The sequence below is a fragment of the Xenopus laevis genome, chromosome 2L (assembly GCF_017654675.1).
Source record: "Xenopus laevis strain J_2021 chromosome 2L, Xenopus_laevis_v10.1, whole genome shotgun sequence".
In the NCBI taxonomy this organism is placed as follows: domain Eukaryota; kingdom Metazoa; phylum Chordata; class Amphibia; order Anura; family Pipidae; genus Xenopus; species Xenopus laevis.
In genome coordinates, this window is record NC_054373.1 from 92,595,019 (window position 1) to 92,618,349 (window position 23,331).

Below are 23,331 nucleotides of genomic sequence, written 5' to 3' on the forward strand. Positions count from 1 at the left end.
AAGGCAAAAGTCTCTTTCAGCCCAAACGTCCAAGAACAAATCTTATAGTTTGATCAAGAAATCAGAATAACGCCAGGCAAAAACCACAGATCTAGACATACAAGAATGTCAAAACTTGCGTTAAAAAACGCAAACGGAGGTTTTCACTTGCGCAAAGCGGCAGTACGGAAGGATTATACGGGAAATGCAGTTCGTATTGAGTTACGATACAAATGAAGCGCTTGTGTGGCCAAGAGTAAGCGAAAAGACCTGAACAGGGAAGTCCAATAGCCGATAGACAATGAAGCTCACAAACCCAACACAGGGATCCAGAGGGGAGGAGTTATATGAATAAGAAATAGGCCAATAGCAATGAAGAGAGGTGGGGTTTAACATTGTTGCGCGTTCTCGTCTTCCAAGCTTGTGCAGCAGGGGCGCGCGTAGAAGCGCTGGGGCTCGTGCTTACCGCCAGTACACAAAGCTTCTGCCGCCGGTACGTGGAACGTGTCCCTACTACTCCTGTTGCTCCTTCTGGATATTCGGCCCGCCTCTTTACCTTTCTTTGAGGCCACGCCCCCACATATTCCAGGCTGATGCTCACTACTAAGAAGTCCGAAACCAGTGGGGGTGGTGAGAACGGTAGCGACCCGCAGCTCCCTGCTTCTTCCTCTTCTTCATCCTCCTCCTCATCGTCTTCTTCTTCAGGGATCATGGCTTCGCCGGACACAGGGACTGGCCTAGAGAGGACTCCAAGGAAGAAGGAGAGGGCCTCCCCTGGGACAGAGCATGGAGCCTCCTCTGCTCCTAGTATCATGGCGGGCGGGGAAGGGGGGCTGCCGGAGACCCCTGAGGGCCGGAGGACCAGCCGCAGGAAGAGGGCAAAGGTTTGTGAGAGGCGTCAGGGCTTCCTGTATTTACATATTGCTGAGATAGTGACTCTAGTTCCCATGGATATACTTCTCGTTCAGTAGTGCAGGCCTCCTGCTGTGCTTCAGTTTTTACTCCCAGCATCCCCTGCCAGCCAGAATCAGGCGAATTAAAGTTCAACAATAGCTGGGGGGAGGGGCACACAATGCTGGGCAATTTTCTTTTATGATTTCCCTCTTGTGGATTGGGAATGGTCTCTGTGTAAAGGAGCAATTTCTTGCCTCATTTGAGAGTGGTTTTAGTGTATCTGTTGTAAATTGGCATATGGTGGCAAGCAATGCTTTCCTGTGGCTAAAAAGGAGTACCCAGTGGCAAGCATGCTGCCACTGGGCATTCACTGCTTTCTGCTCTACCGTGTGCAGTGCTTTGTGTGCCAACGTACTGTATACATCTCATTATATAAGCTCATTCTGCTGCTACCAAAATATGCCTACTAAAATCAGCAGTGTTTGGGTGCAGTATTATTTGTTTTATTTTTTTTTCCCCACTGTCACCCCATCCCAATGACCAGGACTTTGATTGTCACCCCCCATTGCTCCTTCCTAGGAACAGAACTTCTTTTGTATATTTGGGGCATAAGTAAAAGATTATATGCAAATGTTAAAGCAGCGCGAGTACACCGAAGTGTATACTGTGTTAAACATTAAAGATGGTGTAGCATTATTATTGTTAAGTCTAAGATGAATTTATTTTGGTGTATGGCTGCTAATTAGTCTGGCACTGTTGTGGTTAGTTCCTTGTTAATGCAGTATATTTTCATAGCATTTTATGCCTCTGTGTGGAAAATAATTGTGCTGTGAGCACTAAAGACCAGTTTAGTATTGGGGTCAGATAGCGTGTAGAGCAGGGGTCCCCAACATTTTTTACCCGTGAGCCACATTCAAATGTTAAGAGTTGGGGAGCAACACATGCATGAAAAAGTGCCTATTATGGGCTGTGATTGGTTATTTGAGAGCCCCTATGTGGACCGGCAGTCTACAAGAGGCTCTGCTTGGCACTATACTTAGTTTTTTATGCAAATAAAACTCCAAGCCTGGAATTTAAAAATAAGCGCCTGCTTTGAGGATACTGACAGCAACATCCAAGGGGTTGGAGAGCAACATGTTGCTCATGAACTACTGGTTGGGGATCACTGTTGTAGAGTAATATAAAGGGGCTGTAAGTTACAGGTATGCAATTCAGTTAGGATATGTGCTCCAAACTTTCATGTGTGCTTCACTTTGTGCCAGTTGCTGGGCAGGATTATGGGTTCTGTAATCCTCATTAATGGGACACTTGTACCAAAGTCAAGAACAGATTGGTCTGATCCATTTTATTTTGCATGCAGGACAGGTTTGTCAAAGGTCCATACGTCCCCCATAGCTCCGTCTTTCCCAAAATTCAATTTTTATACAGATTGTTCTGTGATAATCAGTTTTCTTGCTGAGGTGACGAAACCCATTCTGTACAAAGGGTACACCAGGATAAACACTTTGGTTAAATAATTATCACTAATAATCATCCCTGGATGGTCTTGAGAATTCTTTTTTTGGGTTAGTAAATCCATTCAGTAGAAGCCTATGATGACCACATCCACAAGAACATTTTTTGGGGTGGTGAGGAGGCATGGAAATTGATACAAATACAGATATGGGACCTGTTATCCATTGGGGTTTTCCGGATAGCAGATATATCCATAATTTGAATCTCCATACCTTGAGTCTACTAGAATATCATGTAAACATTTATTAGACAAAATAGAATTGTTTTACCTCCAATAAGAATTCATTATATCTCAGTTTGGATCAAGTACAAGATACTGTTTTATTATTACAGAGAAAAAGAAAATCATTTTAAAAAAATCTTGATTTGAATAAAATGGAGACAGTCTTTCTGTAATAAGGAGCTTTCTGGTTAACGTGTTTCCGGATAAAGGTTCCCATACCTGTAATAGGAAATGTGCAAGATCAAACACAAGGTAGTGGTTCTCACTTGTGAGGGAAAAATAAGAATTATTAGATTTTGATAAATCCGTCCTTTTGCAGCAACCGTGACAAAGGAAGAAAACTGTGAATTAAAGGGTAACTGTTGGGAAAAAATGTTATTCCCAACCAAAGGTGCGGGCTAATAGAGCCCGCATTCTGGTTTGGAATTATCGGTCACTCGCTTGCGCATAATGAAAAGCTGCCCCAAATTGCTCATTATGCGCGTGATGTCACATGAGCGTTATGCACATGCAAGTGAACGGACATGGCTGCTGGCACCGGGAGCTCCCTCCTGGTGCGGGTAACATAACGCTGGTGGGGGGCTTTTTTTTTATTTCTTCAAAAACTAAAAAAAAAAAAAACTACTGTTATCCCCAACCAGAATGTGGGCTCTATTAGCCCGCACTTTTGGTTGGGGATAACATTTTTACCCAACAGTTGCCCTTTAAGCCATTTTTACTTTTTTATATGGGCTGGGGGAGGGCATTTAATATGGGATGACCCGAGCCAGATGTGTACCTTGAAAGTATTTTTTATTCAGTCTTGCACATGTGCTCCAGGCATCTTTGCATGTCATTACCATTTTAGTATAACTCAACTTATAAGCCTTTTTATAGGGAAAAACAACCCTTTATATGATGAAAGTCTAGGAGTCTTGCGTTCATGTGCAGCTTCCCCTTCTGCTGGCATTTATCTGTTTAGTATCATTACAGCCCTATTTCAAATCTGTAGCTAAATGGACTGCTGCTTCAACAGTCTTGAACACCCCTTTATTCATGCAACATATGTTCTAATTCTTTGTTGTGTAAGTAACTCCAGTTGTAAACAGCAGTAAAGAGGAGGTTCTTGTCAGCCATCTGCTCCTGCAAACAAAGAGTCCATTAGAAAAGGCCAAATTATATAACAAAGGCTCCAACTCTTACTTGTATTGTGAATAGATGGCATTTCAAATAATATCTAAATACTGTAGCTATAATGATTATTTGGTGCCTTTGACAGCTCAAGGAGCACTTAAAGGAGAAGGAAAGCTACGGAGGTATTTTATTGCCAATAGATTAGCTGCAATAGTGCAAGCGAGAATGCTATATTTATTCTGTAGAATGTTTTACCATACCGGAGTAAAAAGCTCTAGAAACTCTCTGTTTGTTTAGGATAGGAGCTGCAGTATTAACATGGTGTGACATCACTTCCTGCCTGAGTCTCTCCCTGCTCTGGGCTCAGATTACAGTAGAGAAGGGAGGGGTGGTGGGAGAGGAGCAAACTGAGCATGCTCTTGCCCAGGGCAATGAGGTTTAAGCTGAAGGCAGGAAGTCTGATACAGAAGCCCATGTGTACACAATAGAAGGAAAGAAATGCAGTGTTTCTTTTGACAGGGGACTCAGAGCAGCATTACTTTGGGGGTTTACTGGTATATTTAGATGGACCTTTCTGATAAGGCTTACTTAGTTGTAACCTTTCCTTCTCCTATAAGGTGAATTCCTGGCACATTTCCATTTCCTTTTGTACCTGCAAATAACTTATAGATGTTTTTGAGTCTTCTGGGATATGTGCATCCCTATCTACTTGTACTGCACTGTGAACCCGACTACAAATGAAGACTCTAGGCTAATAGTGATGTACAAAAACAAGGCACACCGGGATCATTGCTGATGCCAGTGATTGCCTTGGCTCTCCACTCCAATATGCCTTGACATGCAGAAAGTAAAAAAAAATTGTTTTCTTCCCCTCTTTGTAGCAGACTTATTACTCTAGGCTACTTGCAAATTGCTTTGCGAGAACCTACATTACTTCTCTAACATCCTATCAATGTGTTGCAAATATAATAAATATCCTTGTGCTTTCTGCAAAGGGAATAACCCCAGATAGAATATATACAGAAGCTGTATACTGTACACATTGTTTTCCATTAGCCTATAATAACATTTGGCAATCAACTAAAATGTGTCTGATAAATGAATGTAATTAAGGTCTTAAATGTCTGAAAAATAAGCAGTGGCTAGGAATAATTTTTGCCAACAATAAATCTTTATTTCATGACACTGGCCTAAAAAATGGTTCTGTTGAGTTGGCATTACATTTCCCTAAGTTCTTTGTTTGGGACTCATAGAAATGATTGTTGTTGCACAAAAAAATGATTTGAAATTAATTGGTGTTTTTCTTAACCTGGATCTCCTTTAAAGCAATAGTTCATCAAATGAACAAATGAGTCCATGGATACAAAGATAAATAACTCAAGAACCACAAAAAATAAAAAAATCACTAAAAGTTATCTTTGTATCCATGAACTCATTTGTATTCATGAGTTTGCAATTTTGGCTGCTAGGGTCCTAATTACCCTAACAACCATGCACTGATTTGAATTAGAGATTGGAATATGAATAGGAGAGGCCTGAATAGAAAGATAAATCATAAAAGTAGCAATACCAATACATTTGTAGCCTTACAGAGCATTTGTATTTTTAATGGGGTCAGTGACCCCCATTTGAAAGCTGTAAAGAATCCGAAGAAAAAGACAAATAATTAAAAACTATAAAAAATAAATAATGACTAATTGAAGAGTTTATTAGAATTGGTCATTCTATAGCATACTGAATGTTGTTAATGGTGAACCACCTCTTTACGATTCCACATGGGAAAACAAATGGATACCGTGCAAAGGCCATGTATGGTATGGTCACCTATCTGTTCCAGTTGTTCAGGCTTATAACCAGAATGATTGGAACAGCAGGAAATCAAGATGATATGCGGCTCCTGTTAATGACCTCATCTGATGGTCCCCTGGTTGAAAATGAGACTTCGGCAGATTAACTTTTCAGACCTTATCAATGAACTGGACCTCTAATTGGCTCCAGGATCAGAGCTAGTGACCCAAGTGGAGTAAGCTGGGCAAGTACAAACTTAGTTTGTAGATTCAGTTAATTGCCACATGAAAATCTTTTAGTGTGCAAGTTTAAGTGGCATTTTGCATACCTCGCAACATTTTGGAAATCGAAAGAGGCACAAAGAAATTTGCTGCGATTAGCGCAGCAAATTTTTACAATGCCACCTAATTACCATGTTCATTTTACAAAATTTGGCAGGTTATGAAAGTTTGAACACATTTCTGTGGTTTTTATGTGTTATTACAGTTTTTCTAATGGAAAGTCAATTGCCCTTTAAGCTACAAGTCACAGTTTCCTGGCTTATCTAAAACAGTTACAATTGTTTCTTTGCCTATGTTAAATTGTTACAAAAGTATCTAAGCTCATTTGCCAAATATTCTGGGCTGTCTGCCAAAAGCTAATTAAGTTTTAGAATCTGTATCTTTTTCTTGCTGTTCAGTGCAGGAGATCAAAGAGAAAGTTGGGACATTTCAGTTAGTCCTGCAGCGGGTCGGGTACCCGCAGGTTACCCACAAAAATCTGCAGTACCTTGCGGGTTGAGGGGAGAAGTTCTGGGTGTGTGTAAAGACACTGGTTTGCGGGTCGGGCCACGGGTCTTCTTAATAGCGTTATTTACTCCTTTTTTCTGGTCACGGCAACTTCCGATGACGTCACTTCCGGTTTACAATGACGGCACTTCCAGATTCTTGATGATCAGCGGGTCCGGGTTGCGGGAAAGGTACTTGCGGGTAGGGTCGGGTAGCGGTTCCAAACGGGTAAGAATGGGGGTCCGGGTTGCGGGTATGGGTCGGGTCGCACAGGACTCTAATTTCGGGGACTGCGGGTTGAGCTGTCAAAATTGGGACTGTATGGTTTTATCGGTAGGTGCTATTAGGCAGTTGTGTTTTAATCATATGAGAGGCAGCAGGCGTGAATTACTTATCTTAAAAAATTTAAAATTTGACTTTAGACTAACATGGCATTTTTTTTCTATAGAAAACCACTCATTTTCTGTGATCTGCACTTTATGTAAACCTTGACTAGTCAGCAAATTCACACTTGAGTGTTTTTAGGTCGTAAACTGCCTTGTGTGAGCACAGACCATCAGATTTGCGCTTATTTTTGTTTTCATGAACCCAGAGTGGATCAGATGTTTCACATTATCATTTATAGCAAAGGCTGGCACAGATGGGACCTGGGCCGTATATTCTTTTTTGGAGCCCCTAGGCCGTCTGTGTCCTAGCGCCTACCAGGAACGTGCGCAGCCCGCACACCCCCCTGCGGCATGTGCATCCGGACCCACTATTATCTGTGTTGAGCATACTTCTACAGATGGGGATCATTTGTCTTTTATGTCTATCAGATCAGATTTTTGTCAGCTGGGAGAGAATATGACGTGTGACATTAGCCAAATGAGGCAAAAGGAGATTGGAGATCCTTCTAATATGTCTGAGCCTTCAGGGCGTTAGCACACGGGCAGAATCGGGGTGACAATCTCCCCGAACTGCCCTCCGCCTGCTATATTGAGAAAACGCCAGCGCCAATGCACTCGCGGTGCTTCGATTTCCGAAGTCGCTCTAAGTTTTCTCATGAGGCGACTTCAGAAATCTAAGTGCCGCAAGTGCATTGGCGCTGGCATTTTTCATTATAGCAGGGGGAAGGCAGTTCTGCCCTTGAACCATTAGGATCTTTAAGAATTATATAGACTGTGTCTTTAAAGCATCAGAAAACTAAACAGCCCTTTTGAGCGATGCAAATTCAAATAATAAAATTGTAGCAGTTTCCATTTATTTGCTGTTGCTTTTGGATATGTTTTATTTAAGGTGGAGTATCGCGAAATGGATGAAAGTTTGGCAAATCTCTCAGAAGACGAGTATTATTCTGAAGAGGAAAGAAATGCAAAAGCAGAGAGAGATAAGAAAGTGCCACCTCCTCCTCCTCCACAAGCCCCCCCAGAAGAAGAAATTGAAAGTGAGCCTGAGGAGCCTAATGGTAAGTGTTGTACAGAAAAACAGCCTACTGTATGATCTTCTGCTCTGTTGACCAGCCCTGTAGGTATTAACATCTGACAACTTGATTGCAAGGTTTTAAGTCCAGACTGGGCAGGGCAGATTTGCACCTGGAGAACAACCCACAGCAGCCAATCAGAGTGCTGATGGGTTGCTATGAGTTACTGCTTAGGTACAAATCTTGCTCTATTTTGTTTATAGGACCCAGGACCGCAATCAGAAACGACAAAATTTCCTGGGCCCCCTGGGCTGCGCCCACCCCAAGCCCCACCTACAGGTCCGCCCTCCACACGCCACAGGTCCGCCCCCCACCACACAGTAAAAAAACAAAAAAATATTGTTGGATAGGGTTTCCACATGTTAATAAAAATGAAAAGATATTGGTGGTCAGGGCCCCCCCATTAAAAATTATTGGTGGCTAGGACCCCACGTATGGTGTTTTTAACGCATGAAATATATATGGCATTTGTTTGTATGTAGGGAGGTGTATATCTACAAAATAGTTTCTCTTCAACATCTTTTCAACTTAAGCAATTGAATGCATGTATTAAAGGGGTGGGTCACCTTTAAGGCTAATCAAGTAAGTGTGTTGTGGCCGGGCCCCTCTTACCCTCGGGCCCCCTACAACTCTCCCCCCTGTCCCCCCCTGATGGCGGCCCTGGCTAGGACCCCACATGAGATATACAAATTGGTGGCCAGACCCCCCCCCCCCATTATAAGAAAATTGGTGGCCAGGGCACCTTAAACGTCCATGCCTTCCCGAAGTCAGCAGCTCTCAGAAAGATGGGGGCCCGGCAAATCAAGTAAGTGTGTCGTGGCCGATCCCCCCTTACCCTCGGGCCCCCTACAACTCTCCCCCCTTATGGTGGCCCTGATAGGCCCCATTGTGTTGTCACTGGTTATATTGTTTTTAACGCATGAAATATATATGGCATTTGTTTGTGTTTAGGGAGGTGTATATCTACAACATAGTTTCTCTTCAACATCTTTTCCACTTAAGCAATTGAATGCATGTATTAAAGGGGTGGGTCACCTTTAAGGTAAACTTTAGTATGTTATCGAATGATCAGTTCTAAGCAACTTTTCAATTGGGTTTCATTGTTTATTTTTTATAGTTATTTGCCTTTTTCTTCTGAATCTCTGCAGCTTTCAAATGGGCGTTGCTGATCCCTTCTAAAAAAAAATTCAGGTCTCTCCTATTCATATTCCAGCATCTTATTCAAATCAATGCATGGTTGCTAGGGTAATTTGGACCCTAGTTACCAGATCAAATTGAAGAGCTGCTGAATAAAAAGCTAAAATAACTCAAAAACCTTCAATAATAAAAAATGAAAACAAATGGCAAATTATCTCAGAATATCACTCTCTAGATCATATAAAAAGTTATCTCAAAGGTGAACTACCCCTTTAATGTGTTTAATATCACAGTAGAGCATTGTGCATTTTACATTCTATAAGGGCCATGGTCCGCAGTAAAACACTGTGAGGTTTAGTTACCATTGTCATCAATGCTCGTTCCATTTATAAAATAATTAGTAGCCAGACATTATTGCAGCCACATGGGAGAAAAGTATAAACATATGAATACAATAAATAAATAGAACAACATAAATAATTAGGATTCAGGACTACCTGGCTCACATTTAAAGGTCATAGCTTTACATTTTGCTTATCTATGTTTAAGCAAAGGGCTTATTTCCTTAAAGGAGAACTAAACACTCTTGCTAATAAAAACCCCTTCCCTCCATAGCCGCTCCCCCCCAGCACAGGTGTTAACACAAGTAAATGCCCCTAAGCCGGTAATTACCCCTCGTTGCAGAGTGAGAGAGCTTACAGGAGCCATCTTCAGGCGCCTCGGTAATCTTCGGGTCTTCTTCCGGCACTTCGGTAATTTTCGGTGCATTTGCAGTTATCAAGAAGTGGAACACTGCACCAACTGTGCATTCGCCGATACATCGCTTACTTACCGAAGATTTCCAAAGCGCTGAAGGTGTCCCCTGTCACTCTGCAACGAGGGGTAATTACAAGCTTTTGGAGGGATGTTAACACCTGTGCTGGGGCGAGCTGGAAGGGGGGACTATGGAGGATAGGGGTTTTTAATTAGCAAGGTGGTTTTAGTTCTCCTTTAAAGGGGAACTTTTATTTTCATCTCATGAAAATAAACTTTAAAACTATAATCAATTCTGTAGTGTTTTAGATAATCTATCCCCCTCTAAGTAATCTACATTCAGATTTGTGTTGGAGTTTATTTTGAAATGTTCATTTACAATGCAGTTTTACCAATTTCCCTAGTCAGTTTGCAAAAAATTTCATACTTTATACTGTTATAGAATGACTTGGAATTTTGTCTTCATTTTTTCTTTTTTTATAATATTTGATTTATTTCCTTTCTTCTGACTCTTTCCAGCTTTGAAATGGGGGTCACTGACCCCATCTAAAAACCAAATGTTTTGTAAGGCTATAAATCTATTGTTATTACTACATTTTATTACTCTTCTTTCTATACAGGCCCTCTCCTAAGCAATGAAACCAACTGCAAATTTTCTAAAATGCTACTGGTTTTACACATTTTTGATGAAAGCTTATTCACCAAGTAACATGTATGAAGAACTCCGTGCTAGAATTAAGATTAATCAAATGGTGTTTTGCTTTTGTTAGGTGTAGAGGGTGCAGCTTTTCAGAGTAGACTCCCACATGACAGAATGACTTCCCAAGAGGCGGCATGCTTCCCAGATATCATCAGTGGTCCACAGCAGACCCAGAAAGTTTTTCTGTATATTCGAAATCGTACAGTAAGTGAATATGCCATTATAATTCTGCTTTGCTAAATTGAAAATGAATGCTTATGTTATGTATCCTTATTACCACTCTCTGGGAAAAATGCCATCCCAAGTTTGTTGATGTGACAAATATTATATTACAATTATTATAGTGACCAGTGACATTAGTGTTAATGTAAATTGCATGAAAATGATGCCACAAGATTTGTCCTAAACGTTGTCCATTCCTGCATTTGACCATCATCAGAAGGAGGCAGTAGCTGACAATTTCTAACATTTTTATGCTGAATCCAGAATTTGGAATATAGTAAATAAACACCATGGGCACAATGTTGGTAATTCATATTTTTCAAAGAGGGGCTTTGAGATGTACATCTTAAAAGTCTGAAAAGCTAGTGATTACAGATGTTTTAACATTTTATTAAACTCTCCACTTTTTTTGTAGTTGCAGTTGTGGTTAGACAATCCAAAGGTTCAGCTTATCTTTGAGAATTCGCTTCAGCAATTGGAAGCTCCTTACAATAGTAAGTAGCTCACTTCTATTTAAAATATCAGCTTAGTTTTTATGAAGTGGTGAAAATATACATGGGCCTTATTAATGGTATGTAAGTAAATAAAAGCTAAAGCCAGTGCTATGCATACAAGAATGTCCAGCATTACCATGTCTGTTACCAGGTCTAAAAAGAATTGGTTTGCACAACACAAGAGCTTGGCTGTTGCGGGGCAGGATGGGGTACATTTATCTCGCTTTATATATGTAAAGAGGGAAGCAGCTGTAGTTTTGATCCACACATAAGGGATTGTGAGTCTGTATGCTACGTTGTCTGGAGGCACAAACAGGAATTTAAGATTTGTGGCTAGCATATTTAAAACGTGCATTTGCACTAAAACTGAGCTTAAACATGTTATTTTAGGATGGTGTGAAAGTTGCCTTATCTAGGCTGCGTATAAGCGAGCATTTTAAAATGTTACATCAGCACAAATAAAATGTTTGATAGCATTAAAAAAGTAATGTCTTTTATAGATGCTTTTTCCCCTTTATCTGAAGAACTATAAGGCAAACCCCCATATATAATAAAATGAACTAAATTTGATCAAGTGCAGTAAACCTTAGCAACCAGTAAGACTTGGTGACCAGCAAATGCCACCTGACGATTGGTTGCTATGAGCTACTGCTCCTGGGCAGACTTGGTGCCTTTTATTTCATAACCCCCTAAGAATACTAACATTTTAATCTGGACTTGGTAATAATTTATATAGTTTAGAAACAAGCCCCTCTTCTTTATCTCTTTTAGGAAGCCTGTGGCCCTAACTTTTTCAACCCAGAATGATATTGTAATTTGATGTGGTGTTAAACAAAAAGCAAAAAAAATTCTTAATAAACTGTTTTGAGCTGAACCATGCAGTATTTTTAATATTCACAAATATGTTTATATGAAATGAACATTCATTATTTACATATAATATTTTTTCTGTTGTAATTTTCAATTCTTACCTTGTTTGCACTTTTGTTTTTCTTCTAGGTGATTCTGTGCTGGTACATAGAATACACTGCTATCTTGAGAGGCATGGTTTAATAAACTTCGGTATTTACAAAAGACTGAAGCCATTACCAAGTAAGCAAACGCATACGTAAGCAGGTCGTCCTGTTGTATTGTTTAAAGTATAGTTTAATTGTGTTTTTATTTTGTTTCTCTCTCTCAATTGAAGTTGATATTTAGACTGAATACAATCAGAAAAATTGGTGTCAATAACTGTAATGTTAATACTGAATACTATTTTTAATGTGATATTACAAATATTTCAGAGTTGTACAATAAAATATCACTTTTAATTCTCTAGTTTTTATTTTTTCTTTGTAGAGAATAAGGTTCAGATTAGTAGAGAACAAGGCTCATATTACTTTAGAGATTTACGGATATTCTACTTTGTACCCGTAAGATTTTTATTCTAAAAATGTGTAACAGTTGATCAGTCTTTACTATTTCAGCATCAAATATGTTCTGCTAGTGGAGTCCCTTCAACTTTAATAGATAAGGCTAGTAACCCACTGTGTGACTAGTCAAATGTGTCTCATTCATCTTCACCCTGCTGGCAGACCATTGTGATCATCTTCTTGTTAATTATAGCAGTTTATTGCAGCAAATATTTGCTTATGTGCATACATGGTTATGGAGAATTTTACTAAATATCAAATTGTGTGTGATTTCATACATTCTTTTCCTATGGCTAGTTCCCACTGGGCAGCCAAAACTGTGGACAGTGTTGCCTGGTGTGAGTATTTAAAAACAAAATATACTTCCTTTTTTGACATACTGAAAACTAGCTTCCCCCTTAGGGTGATCCAGACTTTCCTTGACCTTGTTCTATTGCGAATTGATGCATTCTGTGAAAGTCCATCACTTTACAATAGAACATCATGAGGCAATGGTTCTTATAGTAGTAGTCTTATAGTAAAATTACTTGCTTTCAGTCTGTGTGATCTGGTATGTTTGTGTAATAATAAAAGGGTATATATGTGTTTGTATTTATTTTTGGAAATTTAGATATTGTTTATGCACCTTGAGCTTTTATCAAAAAGAGTAGTACTGTATATTTTTCCTTTGTAAACTAAATATTTACATTTTAATATAACATAGAATTTTAATATAAAAATACATGAAAAAATATATAAATACATAAATTGTCTGTATTTTCAGCAAAGAAAACAGGAAAGGTCATCATCATTGGATCAGGTGTTTCAGGCCTGGCTGCAGCTAGACAGCTGCAGAGTTTTGGCATGGATGTTACAGTGTTGGAGGCCAGGGTAAGAAAAAAATATCTTTGTAGAACAAGTAACTAGTTTGTATAACAAATTATATATAGTTGAGCTCAGACTTTACTCAAAAAAGGGATTGGCTTATAGCAGGACTTGTTTATGCCTAAGCAGGGACGGCAGTTCCTCTGAGCACTCAATTTGTTTATGAGAAGGTTACAAATAAACTCCTTAAAGTTATTCTGTTATTATTTTTATGTTGTGTTTTTTATTTCTAAATTACACTGTTTACACTGCAAATCAATATAAAATTTCATTCATGAATCAACAAGTGTATTTCTTTTTATTTGCAATATTGCTGTGTAGGCAGCCATCTCAGGTCATTTTGCCTGGTCATGTGCTTTCAGAAAGAGCCAGCCCTTTAGGATGAAGCTGCTTTCTGGCAGGCTGATGTTTCTTCTACTCAATGTAGCTGAACGTGTTTCAGTGGGACCTGGATTTTACTATTGATTGTTGTTCTTAGATCTACCAGGCAGCTGTTATCTTGTGTTAGGAAACTGTTATCTGATTAGCTTCCCGTTGTTCTGTTGTTAGGCTGCTGGGGGGAAGGGAGGGGGTTTCATTCCAACTTGCAGTAAAGCATTAAAGAATGAGTGATGTTTATCAGAGCACAAATCGCATGACTGGGGGCAGCTGGGTAACTGACAATATGTCTAGCCCCATGTCCAATTTCAAAATTAAATATAAAAAAATATGTTTGCTCTTTTGAGAAATGGATTTCAGAGCAAAATTCTGCTGGAGCAGCACTATTAACCGCTACGTTTTGCTACAGGGCAGGGAACACTTTCCCTTGTATTTTTTAAACTACATAGAAATTTATCTTGCATTTCTGCATTGTAATGCTGACTAATGCAAGCATTATGGAAGTTTTTTGAACAATATTGCTGCAGACTACTGTAAAAAATGCATACACTGTCTCAGTCATTAATTCACGTCAAGTGAATAATAGAACTTTTTTTTTTTTTTGGTTAAAATTTTATACATCCCATTTAATCATATATTGATGTATCAGCATTCATTAATAATTCTATTTTATTTGTCCTTCTTAAAACAAAGGATCGAGTTGGTGGAAGAGTTGCTACATTTCGTAAAGGAAACTATGTTGCTGATTTAGGTGCAATGGTGGTCACGGGACTTGGTGAGTTTATTGCATATATGATGCAAATTGAACTATATGCAGAACAAAAGGGAGGACTATATAAACAGGAATAAATGATCGTATGCTGCTGCTGTCTTCAGCATGCTAATGTGTCATGCCTCGCCTATGCTATAAGATCACTGCATGTGTGTTACTGAAACTCTGATGTGCATACTATAGCACCAGCTTGTCATTAACAGACAAGCTGGTGCAAGGCTCTGGTTGTGGGCTGGTGCATGCTTTTTTGTTTTTCCTAGGCTCGTTTAGTATTATGTGATTATATTTGATCTAATTCCGGACTTTTTCAAGGCCCTTGAAAAAGGCCCAAATGTGGGCCGAAACGTCGGATCTATGTACTAAATAAAACACTATTTTTGATGAAAATAACATTGGTGTGCAGATCCTTGCAAACAAATCTCTATATGAATTTTTGGACCCTGCACCCACAAAGATTAAGCAAAGTCCGGTCTTCAGAGTGCGGTCTTTTGACACAGATTATATATATATATATATATATATATATATATATATATATATATATATATATATATATATATATATATATATATATATATATATATATATATAATTTTTGACATATTAACTCTTTTGGTCAATAGAGGTCTCTCATGCACTCCTCAATTAAGTAACACTGTAGCTAATTCTGTTTGTTATATTTGCACATAGGCAGAAACCCATAGAATCTAATCAGTGACTAGTGAAATGTAAAAAAATAAAAGCGCAAAAGACAGGGAATCTTTTCTAAGTGCAGTATTTAGTTTTAGTTGAACATATCCCCACATACAAAATTACACTCACATGATAAAAAATAGTAATCGCATATAAATTCCTTATCTGTCTGTGCATCTCACTCTCTGTCCCACTCCGTGTGTGTTTAGTGCTCAGAACGGTCTCACTCCTGTGCCAGCAGTCTGTCCCCCTGTAGTCTGGATTTCAAGCTCTTTCAAATCCACACTTGTTCTTGGAGCAGTTTCACTGTTTCAGATGTACGGACTCCTCACTTTTGTTTGAACATAAGTGAGCAGTCCATACGTCTGAAACAGTGAAGTCGCCCCACGAGGAAACTTTGGGCGACTTCGAAAAACAAAGTGTTTCGAGTGCCATCCTGACGGTGATTTTCATTCTAGCCGACGGGGAGGCAGTTTGGGAAGATTAGTCGCCCTGAAGAAGAGGAGATTTGTCGCCGGCAACTAATCTCCCCGAATTGCAGCATGTGTCTCTGTCCTAAACATGTGTGTTTGCTTCAAAGACTGCTATAGTTCATATAAATATGCTGCTATGTAGACAAGGAGGTAGCCATTCAGTCTGAAAAAGGAGAAAAGGCACAGGTTACACAGCAGATAGCAAATAAGTAGAAATATAATACAATAGGTTTAGATTATTGTGTGATAACTAAACCATTGTATTCTTTAGAGTTTATCTGTTTTCTGCTGTTTAATCTGAAACAATTAGCCCTATTTCATTATGATGACAAACTGTATGCACAGCTGCTGTTTTTATGTTTCATTTTGACCATCATTTTGGGGACATTATAGAGGCACGCTGAATTTCTACATTCAGTTATTGGTTACATTAAGCAGTATGCATATATCAAACTGATCTGGATCTGTTTTCAAGACTGATTTTCTTTTTTTGTTTTCAAAGGTGGAAATCCAATGGCTGTAATTAGTAAGCAAGTTAACATGGAACTCGCTAAAATCAAGCAAAAGTGCCCACTCTATGAGGCTAATGGACAAGCTGTAAGTTTGTTTTTGTCCAACAGTTGTTTCTATCTTATACCAAAAGTTCTTGTGTTTTATATGAAGCCAGTGTGCATAGTATTTTTAATGTAACTTTGAAAAACGAACACATTTAGGGGCAAATTTACTTAAAGGAACAGTTCAGTGTGAAAATAAAAACTGGGTAAATAGATAGGCTGTGCAAAATAAAAAATGTTTTTAATATAGTTAGTTAGCCAAAAATGTAATATATAAAGGCTGGAGTGAACAGATCTAATAAAACAGCCAGAATCCAACTTCCTGCTTTTCAGCTCTATAACTCTGAGTTAGTCAGTGACTTGAAGGGGGGCCACATAGTACATATCTGTTCAGTGGGTTTGTAATTGATTCTCCGCATTCAGCTCAGATTCAAAAGCAACAGAAATGACCCATGTGGCCCCCCCTCAAGTCTCTGATTGGTTGCTGCCTGGTAGCCAGGGTAACCAGTCAGTGTAAACCAAGAGAGTTGAAAAGCAAGTAGTCTTCTGACTGACATGTTATACATCAAATCACTGCAGCCTTTATACATTACATTTTTGGCTAACTAACTATATAAGATACATTTTTTATTTTGCACAGCCTATCCATTTACCCAGTTTTTATTTTTACACTGAACAATTCCTTTATTTAACCCTCAATATTTGACTGTTAAAGTTAAATCCTTCGACTTCGAATATCGAACTCAAAGGATTTAGCATTATTCGTTCGATCGAACGATTTTAATCCATCGATCAAATGGGGACCTTCCCCATAGGCTAACATTGACTTTGGTAGCTTTTAGGTGGCGAACTACGGGGTCGAAGTTTTTTCTTAAAGAGACAGTACTTCAAATAGTCGAATAGAGCGATTTTTAGTTCGATCGAACTACGTGGTCGAAGTAGCCCATTCAATGGTCGAAGTAGCCAAAAAAAACATTCGAAATTCAAAGTTTTTTTCCCTCTATTCCTTCACTCGAGCTAAGTAAATGGGCCCCATAGTGACGGATGCCATAGGATGCATGTATGACATTTAGTTGTTCACTGCAATATCAACCATGGAGGTTCTTACAACATGGTGCTTTACCTACTTCATAATATTTTGATCTTATTAATACTATTCTTGTTTAGTGTTCTTCCTATAGTTATGTGATTTGAGTGTGTCATCTACTTCAATATTCATTGTCTTTGTGTGGACTTTATGGGATACTTATAGAGAGAGCAGTAATGGTTTTACAACATTTTATGTGTCGTAATTTTTATCATAAAACATTTGTGTGTGTGTGTGTGTGTGTGTGTGTGTGTGTGTATGTATGTATGTATATATATATATATATATATATATATATATATATATATATATATATATATATATATATATATATATATATATATATATATATATATATATATATATATATATAATCCAAAAAATGAAGGAAGCACTCACGGCAGATTTTTCTTAGAAAAACTTTTTACTGGATCATGCAAACATCAACGCGTTTCGGTACCTCAAGGGACCGTCATCCTGATTTGTTTTCTCTGGAAAAAAGGCGCTTGCGAGGGGACATGATTACACTTTACAAGTACATTAGAGGACATTATAGACAAATAGCAGGGGACCTTTTTACCCATAAAGTGGATCACCGTACCAGAGGCCACCCCTTTAGACTAGAAGAAAAGAACTTTAATTTGAAGCAACGCAGGGGGTTCTTCACAGTCAGGACAGTGAGGTTGTGGAATGCACTGCCGGGTGATGTTGTGATGGCTGATTCAGTTAATGCCTTTAAGAATGGCTTGGATGATTTTTTGGACAGACATAATATCAAAGGCTATTGTGATACTAAGCTCTATAGTTAGTATAGGTATGGGTATATAAAATTTAATTAAAAGTAGGGAGGGGTGTGTGTATGGATGCTGGTTTTTCATTTGGAGGGGTTGAACTTGATGGACTTTGTCTTTTTTTCAACCCAATTTAACTATGTAACTATTATTGGAGGCAAAACCTTGCTATTGGCTTTCCCTAACATTTAAATTATTTTTATATAGACTTGAGGTAAGGAGATCCAAATTACAGAACTTACAAAGAATAGCCCAGGTCCCTAGTATTCAGGATAATAACTCCCATACCTATACACACCCTTTTCCAATAGTGCAGGGGGCTGTAGTTAAAATGACAACCCCAACTATTGGATTGCAAGGTCAACATGACTACACCCTGCTTGGTTTGTTGCTCAGGGGTTTACATCCCCCACACTCTAACTGCCAAGAAACATATTTCCTATATCATATATATACATATATATATTTCCTATTAGAGTAAGAGCCTTTGAGTACCAGCATGTAGGAAATACATGCTGAGCAGGCAAAAGCTTAGTCAAAGTATATATTATTTGTTTTGTTGTTTGTTTGTTTTTTTTTTTAATGTACAGCATTTTATGTCTCTTAACTTTCAATTTAGGTCCCAAAAGAAAAGGATGAAATGGTAGAACAAGAGTTCAATCGTTTATTGGAAGCTACATCCTATCTGAGCCATCAACTTGACTTCAACATTCTGAACAATAAACCTGTCTCTCTAGGGCAGGCTTTGGAAGTGGTTATACAGTAAGTTGGTTTTTAACCTTTATTAAAAAGTTTGTAGGTTGTGATTGTAAAATTAAAGTTTTATAACACAGTTACAGCATGGATTTTTTCTCTTCCCTTAAGCTAAACAAGTGAGTAAGATGTATTTTGGTTACACATGTATTAGACCTATTTACATTGGACTAGTTTTTGTGATGCAGGGCTATAAGTAAGTAAAAGCTGTGTCTTGCTATTTGTAGCAAAAAAAAGGATATGTGAAAAATGTGGGTACCCTTGTAATTTTGCTAATTTGAATGCATGTAACTGCTCAATACTGATTACTGGCAACACTTAATTGGTTGTATTAGCTTGTTAAGCCTTGAACTTCATAGGCAGTGACAAATCTCATTTTTTGGGGGCGACTAATCTCCCCGAACTGCCTCCCGCCGGCTAGAATCTAAATCAACAGTGGGATGGCACTCTGAGTACTTTGTTTTCCTAGGTCTCCCAAAGTTTCCTCGCCCAAAGTTTGGGAGATTAGTCGCCCCGAAGAAGAGGAGATTTGTCGGTGGTTGACTAATTTCCCCGAATCTGAGTGTGTCTCTGCCCTAAAGTAACATTGATGCAACAATAAACAGACTTTTGTATAAAGACTTCTGGTTATGAGGTGGTACAAAGGATATTTTGATTTCCACTGTGCTCAAAATATCTAGAATTGCCTGTCCACTCTTCCCACGTAAGAGTAAAGGAAGCCAATTTCAGGCATTTTGATTGCCATGGGTCTCTGTTAGAGCCTTACACCATTTAGAAAACCCCATATTAAATTGACCTAAGAGAGAGAAACGCTATCATATAAATACATGTTTATCTTCTTTCTTTTTTTTTTTTAAAGAATCTACTTATCTGTTAATATGTTGAACATATATAAATCTGCCATTGCTGTGTCTGCCATTGTTGTTTGATTATTGTTTGTGCACACTGGCATTGAAATTTTAATTGATTTTATTCAGAATTATTAAAAAAGAGCATGTTGCATCACAATTTGTTGAATGAAAGTTGTATTTTTCCCTTTATGTATGTACTAATGTTATAGAATTATATTTATTGCAATGTTTTCTTCCTCGTCTGTGCTTTAAAAATGTACAGCATATATACAACTGCTATATAAATAAAGGTAAACATTCACACCTTCTTTACTTTGATATTTGATTTTAGGTTGCAAGAAAAGCATGTCAAAGACGAACAAATAGAACACTGGAAAAAAATAGTAAAAACGCAGGATGAATTGAAGGAGCTTCTTAATAAGGTGTGGATATGTTTGTTTCATTTTTGGTTTTACTTAAGCATTTGTTGTGTTTGTTTATTTAGTTGTAATACACAGGAGCCATGAAAATACTGTAAATAATATTCGTATTAACTGTGCTTAGTTATAGCAGTAGTTCTAATCAGTGCTTAGTGATGTAATTTCTGTCAAATGGTTCACTGAAGCCCTCGGACTTCGACCTTATGCCTTTATATGGTCATGGAACAGTGACTTATATTATTCTTATATTTTACAATTGGAGATACATTATTCACTATATAATACATGAGCCATGAATATCACCTTAAATTATTTCCTTATAAATGGTGCTTAGTGATGTCATCAGTTATAATCTGAGCTTAGTGATGTCATTTCTGACACATGACTCGCTGAAACGTGTGTATTATAATAAAGTACACCCTGTTGAAAAATATGAGGATATTCAAAGTCACCTCGGAGTTCCATGACCTGGCCTTTGCCTTGTGCTTTTATATGGTCACTAGACATTAAGCCCGTTAAATTAACGGGCGCTAGAACATATGTAGTCAATCTTCGCCAGAGACGGTCCGTGAGGCACATGCGCAGTAGCGCAATCCCATGGACACAGGGACTGGACGCAGAGACACTTCAACTTTATTATATAGGATGGAACACTTTGGGGACCTAAAATCCTTATATTTTACAATAGGGGGTACTCTTTTCACTATATATTTCCTATTTGAGGTTGTCCTGCTTGGATGTCTTTTTTTTTTTTTTTTTTTTTTTTTTTTTGCATTATTAGAAATAATGGGTGATACATTGTTGTTCAGTCCTAGTCCATCTGCCAACACCTATGATCAAGAGCTTCTGGACATTTGAGGGGTCTATTAAAAACTAGATGCAATAATACATACAATTTAAATGCTAGTCACAATACATTATTGTGACTAGTCACAATACATTATTGCTACATGTATATGCACTGTAATGGTTATGCCTACTTGTGCCAGTTGTGCTTAAATTGTCACATCAGATGGAGCGCTTTCAGGCACAAAGGAGTCCTTCACTTCATAGAAAGCCTTGTACTTTAATGCTTGCTTTAGGTTTGCTGTTGCACCTGTGACATAGATCTCAAAGAAGGATTGTGCAGATCATTGCCTTGTGCTGCATGTAACATGGGCTGCACATATGTGTGCTTCCTCCAAGTAACTGTTGGTGGTAAAATAGTGATTTTTAGCTATTAAAGGTTATTTGCTTTATTTTTTGTGTGTTTTGGACAAGTAAATGAGCCCATGACTAATATCTAAACTGGGGATGTAGCATATGTACATTAGAGGCATGCCTCTTGTTTTAATTGCAGGTATGGGACCTGTTATCCAGAATGCTTGGGACCTGTGGTTTTCCAGATAATGGATCTTTCCGTAATTTGGATCTTCATACCTTGTCTACTAGAAAATTATGTAAACATTAAATAAACCCAACAGGCTGGTTTTGCTTCCAATACAGATTAATTATATCTTAGTTGGGATAAAGTACAGGGTACTGTTTTATTATTACAGATAAAAGAAAATCATTTTTAAAAATTTGGATAAAATGAAGTCTATGGTAGACATACTTCTGGTCTTTCTGGTTAACGGTTTCCAGATAACGGATTTCCGGATAATGGCTTCCATACCTCTATGTAATTACATAGTTACATTGCATAATTTGGGTTGAAAAAAGGCTAAACTATTGCCATGCTTTGCTTTGAATAAGAGACTGGAATATGAATAGGAGAGGGCATGAATAGAAAGATGAGGAAAAAAAAGTAGCAATATCAATAAATTACCATTAAAGAGCATTTGCTTTTTAGATGGGGACAGTGACCCCCGTTTGAAAGTTGGAAAAGGTCAGAAGAAGAAGGCAAATAAACCAGAAACTATGAAAAAAATATAATGATGTATTGAAAAGTTGCTCAGAATTGACAATCCTATAACATACTAAAAATTAACTTAAAAGGTTTAAAAAAAACCTTTAAAGTTGTTCAATATATTAAAGTAATAAATCACCTATTTACATCATGAATTTTAAATGATCATTTGTGCCAAAGTATTGTGATTTCTTTTCCCCCTTTGCATTGGGAAACTACAGTGGTGGGTAATGGATGGAATGGGAATGTAGGGAAAATGTAACGGGAGGAGTTGACATTGCACTTTTCCAAATATGTATGGGAAAGATATTGTACCTAAAATGTTGATATATTTTCAGATGGTTAACGTCAAAGAAAAGATCAAAGAATTTCATCAGCAGTACAAGGAGGCATCTGAAGTAAAGCCTCCACGTGACATCACCGCCGAATTCTTGGTGAAGTGTAAACACCGAGACCTCACAGCATTTTGCAAGGTTTTTAGTTATTTAGTAGAAATGCATACATTTTAAGTATACTCCACAATTGATTGAGACAATTGAGCTTCACATTTGTTTATTCCAACAGGAATATGACCAGTTAGCAGAAACCCAGGTGAAACTTGAAGAAAAATTACAAGAACTTGAGGCCAATCCTCCTAGGTATGTATCCTCTAGGTATGCACATTTTTTGTTTCAGACCTGGTAATAATTGAAAATGCAACGTGTTGTGTACAATACACTTTGAAAATTACCCCTGTGTATTTGCTATCTATAAGCTAATATATAGCCCAGTGCAATTAACATATAAATATACTGTTTTTTCTCCGCTTATTTGTCTCCTGGGAGTCCTGGGTGGGTTTATGATGTCCAAATATACCAGGAACTGATTCCGATCCCTCCTGTTCCACCCCCTTCCACCAACAGTTAAAACATGGAAGCAATTGGTCAACAAAGCTATACCCCCTAATTAAACTTACATCGGAAGCAAGGGGCACACAGGGGAAATTTAATCAAATTTGGACCCCATGGTGTGAAGCAGGGCTTGACTAATTCCTGGATGAACAGGCAAATGCACACTACCTATTTAAATGTGCTTGTCAGATATGTTTTGCATACTCGAACATTGTTGGCTTGGCATAATGTTATATTATATTTGTTTGTTTGTTTACTAAAACTAATAAAAACTTACCTTAAAAAAAAAACTGGACTGACATGAAGCAAAAGGAGGCCATCTTCTTTTTTTGTTGTATATGGGTGAAATATGCCACCAGGCACAGTGTTTATTTCTTGCTCACTGAGTTGTTTATCTTTTGTGAACTGTCATGGAAAAATACTACCAAACCAAAGTAGAATCAGTGTCTTTTGTGAGGTATT

At 38.1% G+C, this 23,331-nt stretch overlaps 1 protein-coding gene across 1 annotated transcript in view; it reads left to right on the plus strand.

The window, feature by feature from the left end:
* The first annotated feature begins 349 nt into the window (after window positions 1-349).
* kdm1a.L (lysine (K)-specific demethylase 1A L homeolog) overlaps window positions 350-23,331 on the plus strand; it is a 34,520-nt gene continuing 11,538 nt past the window's right edge. Inside the window, exons 1-12 of the mRNA XM_018246765.2 lie at window positions 350-863; window positions 7,555-7,723; window positions 10,399-10,532; window positions 10,966-11,044; window positions 12,044-12,136; window positions 13,220-13,326; window positions 14,392-14,473; window positions 16,139-16,233; window positions 18,688-18,830; window positions 20,004-20,094; window positions 22,318-22,452; window positions 22,544-22,617. Of these exons, the coding sequence (XP_018102254.1) occupies window positions 573-863; window positions 7,555-7,723; window positions 10,399-10,532; window positions 10,966-11,044; window positions 12,044-12,136; window positions 13,220-13,326; window positions 14,392-14,473; window positions 16,139-16,233; window positions 18,688-18,830; window positions 20,004-20,094; window positions 22,318-22,452; window positions 22,544-22,617 (1,493 nt within the window). The 5' untranslated portion in view covers window positions 350-572. The remainder of the gene's footprint in view (window positions 864-7,554; window positions 7,724-10,398; window positions 10,533-10,965; window positions 11,045-12,043; window positions 12,137-13,219; window positions 13,327-14,391; window positions 14,474-16,138; window positions 16,234-18,687; window positions 18,831-20,003; window positions 20,095-22,317; window positions 22,453-22,543; window positions 22,618-23,331) is intronic.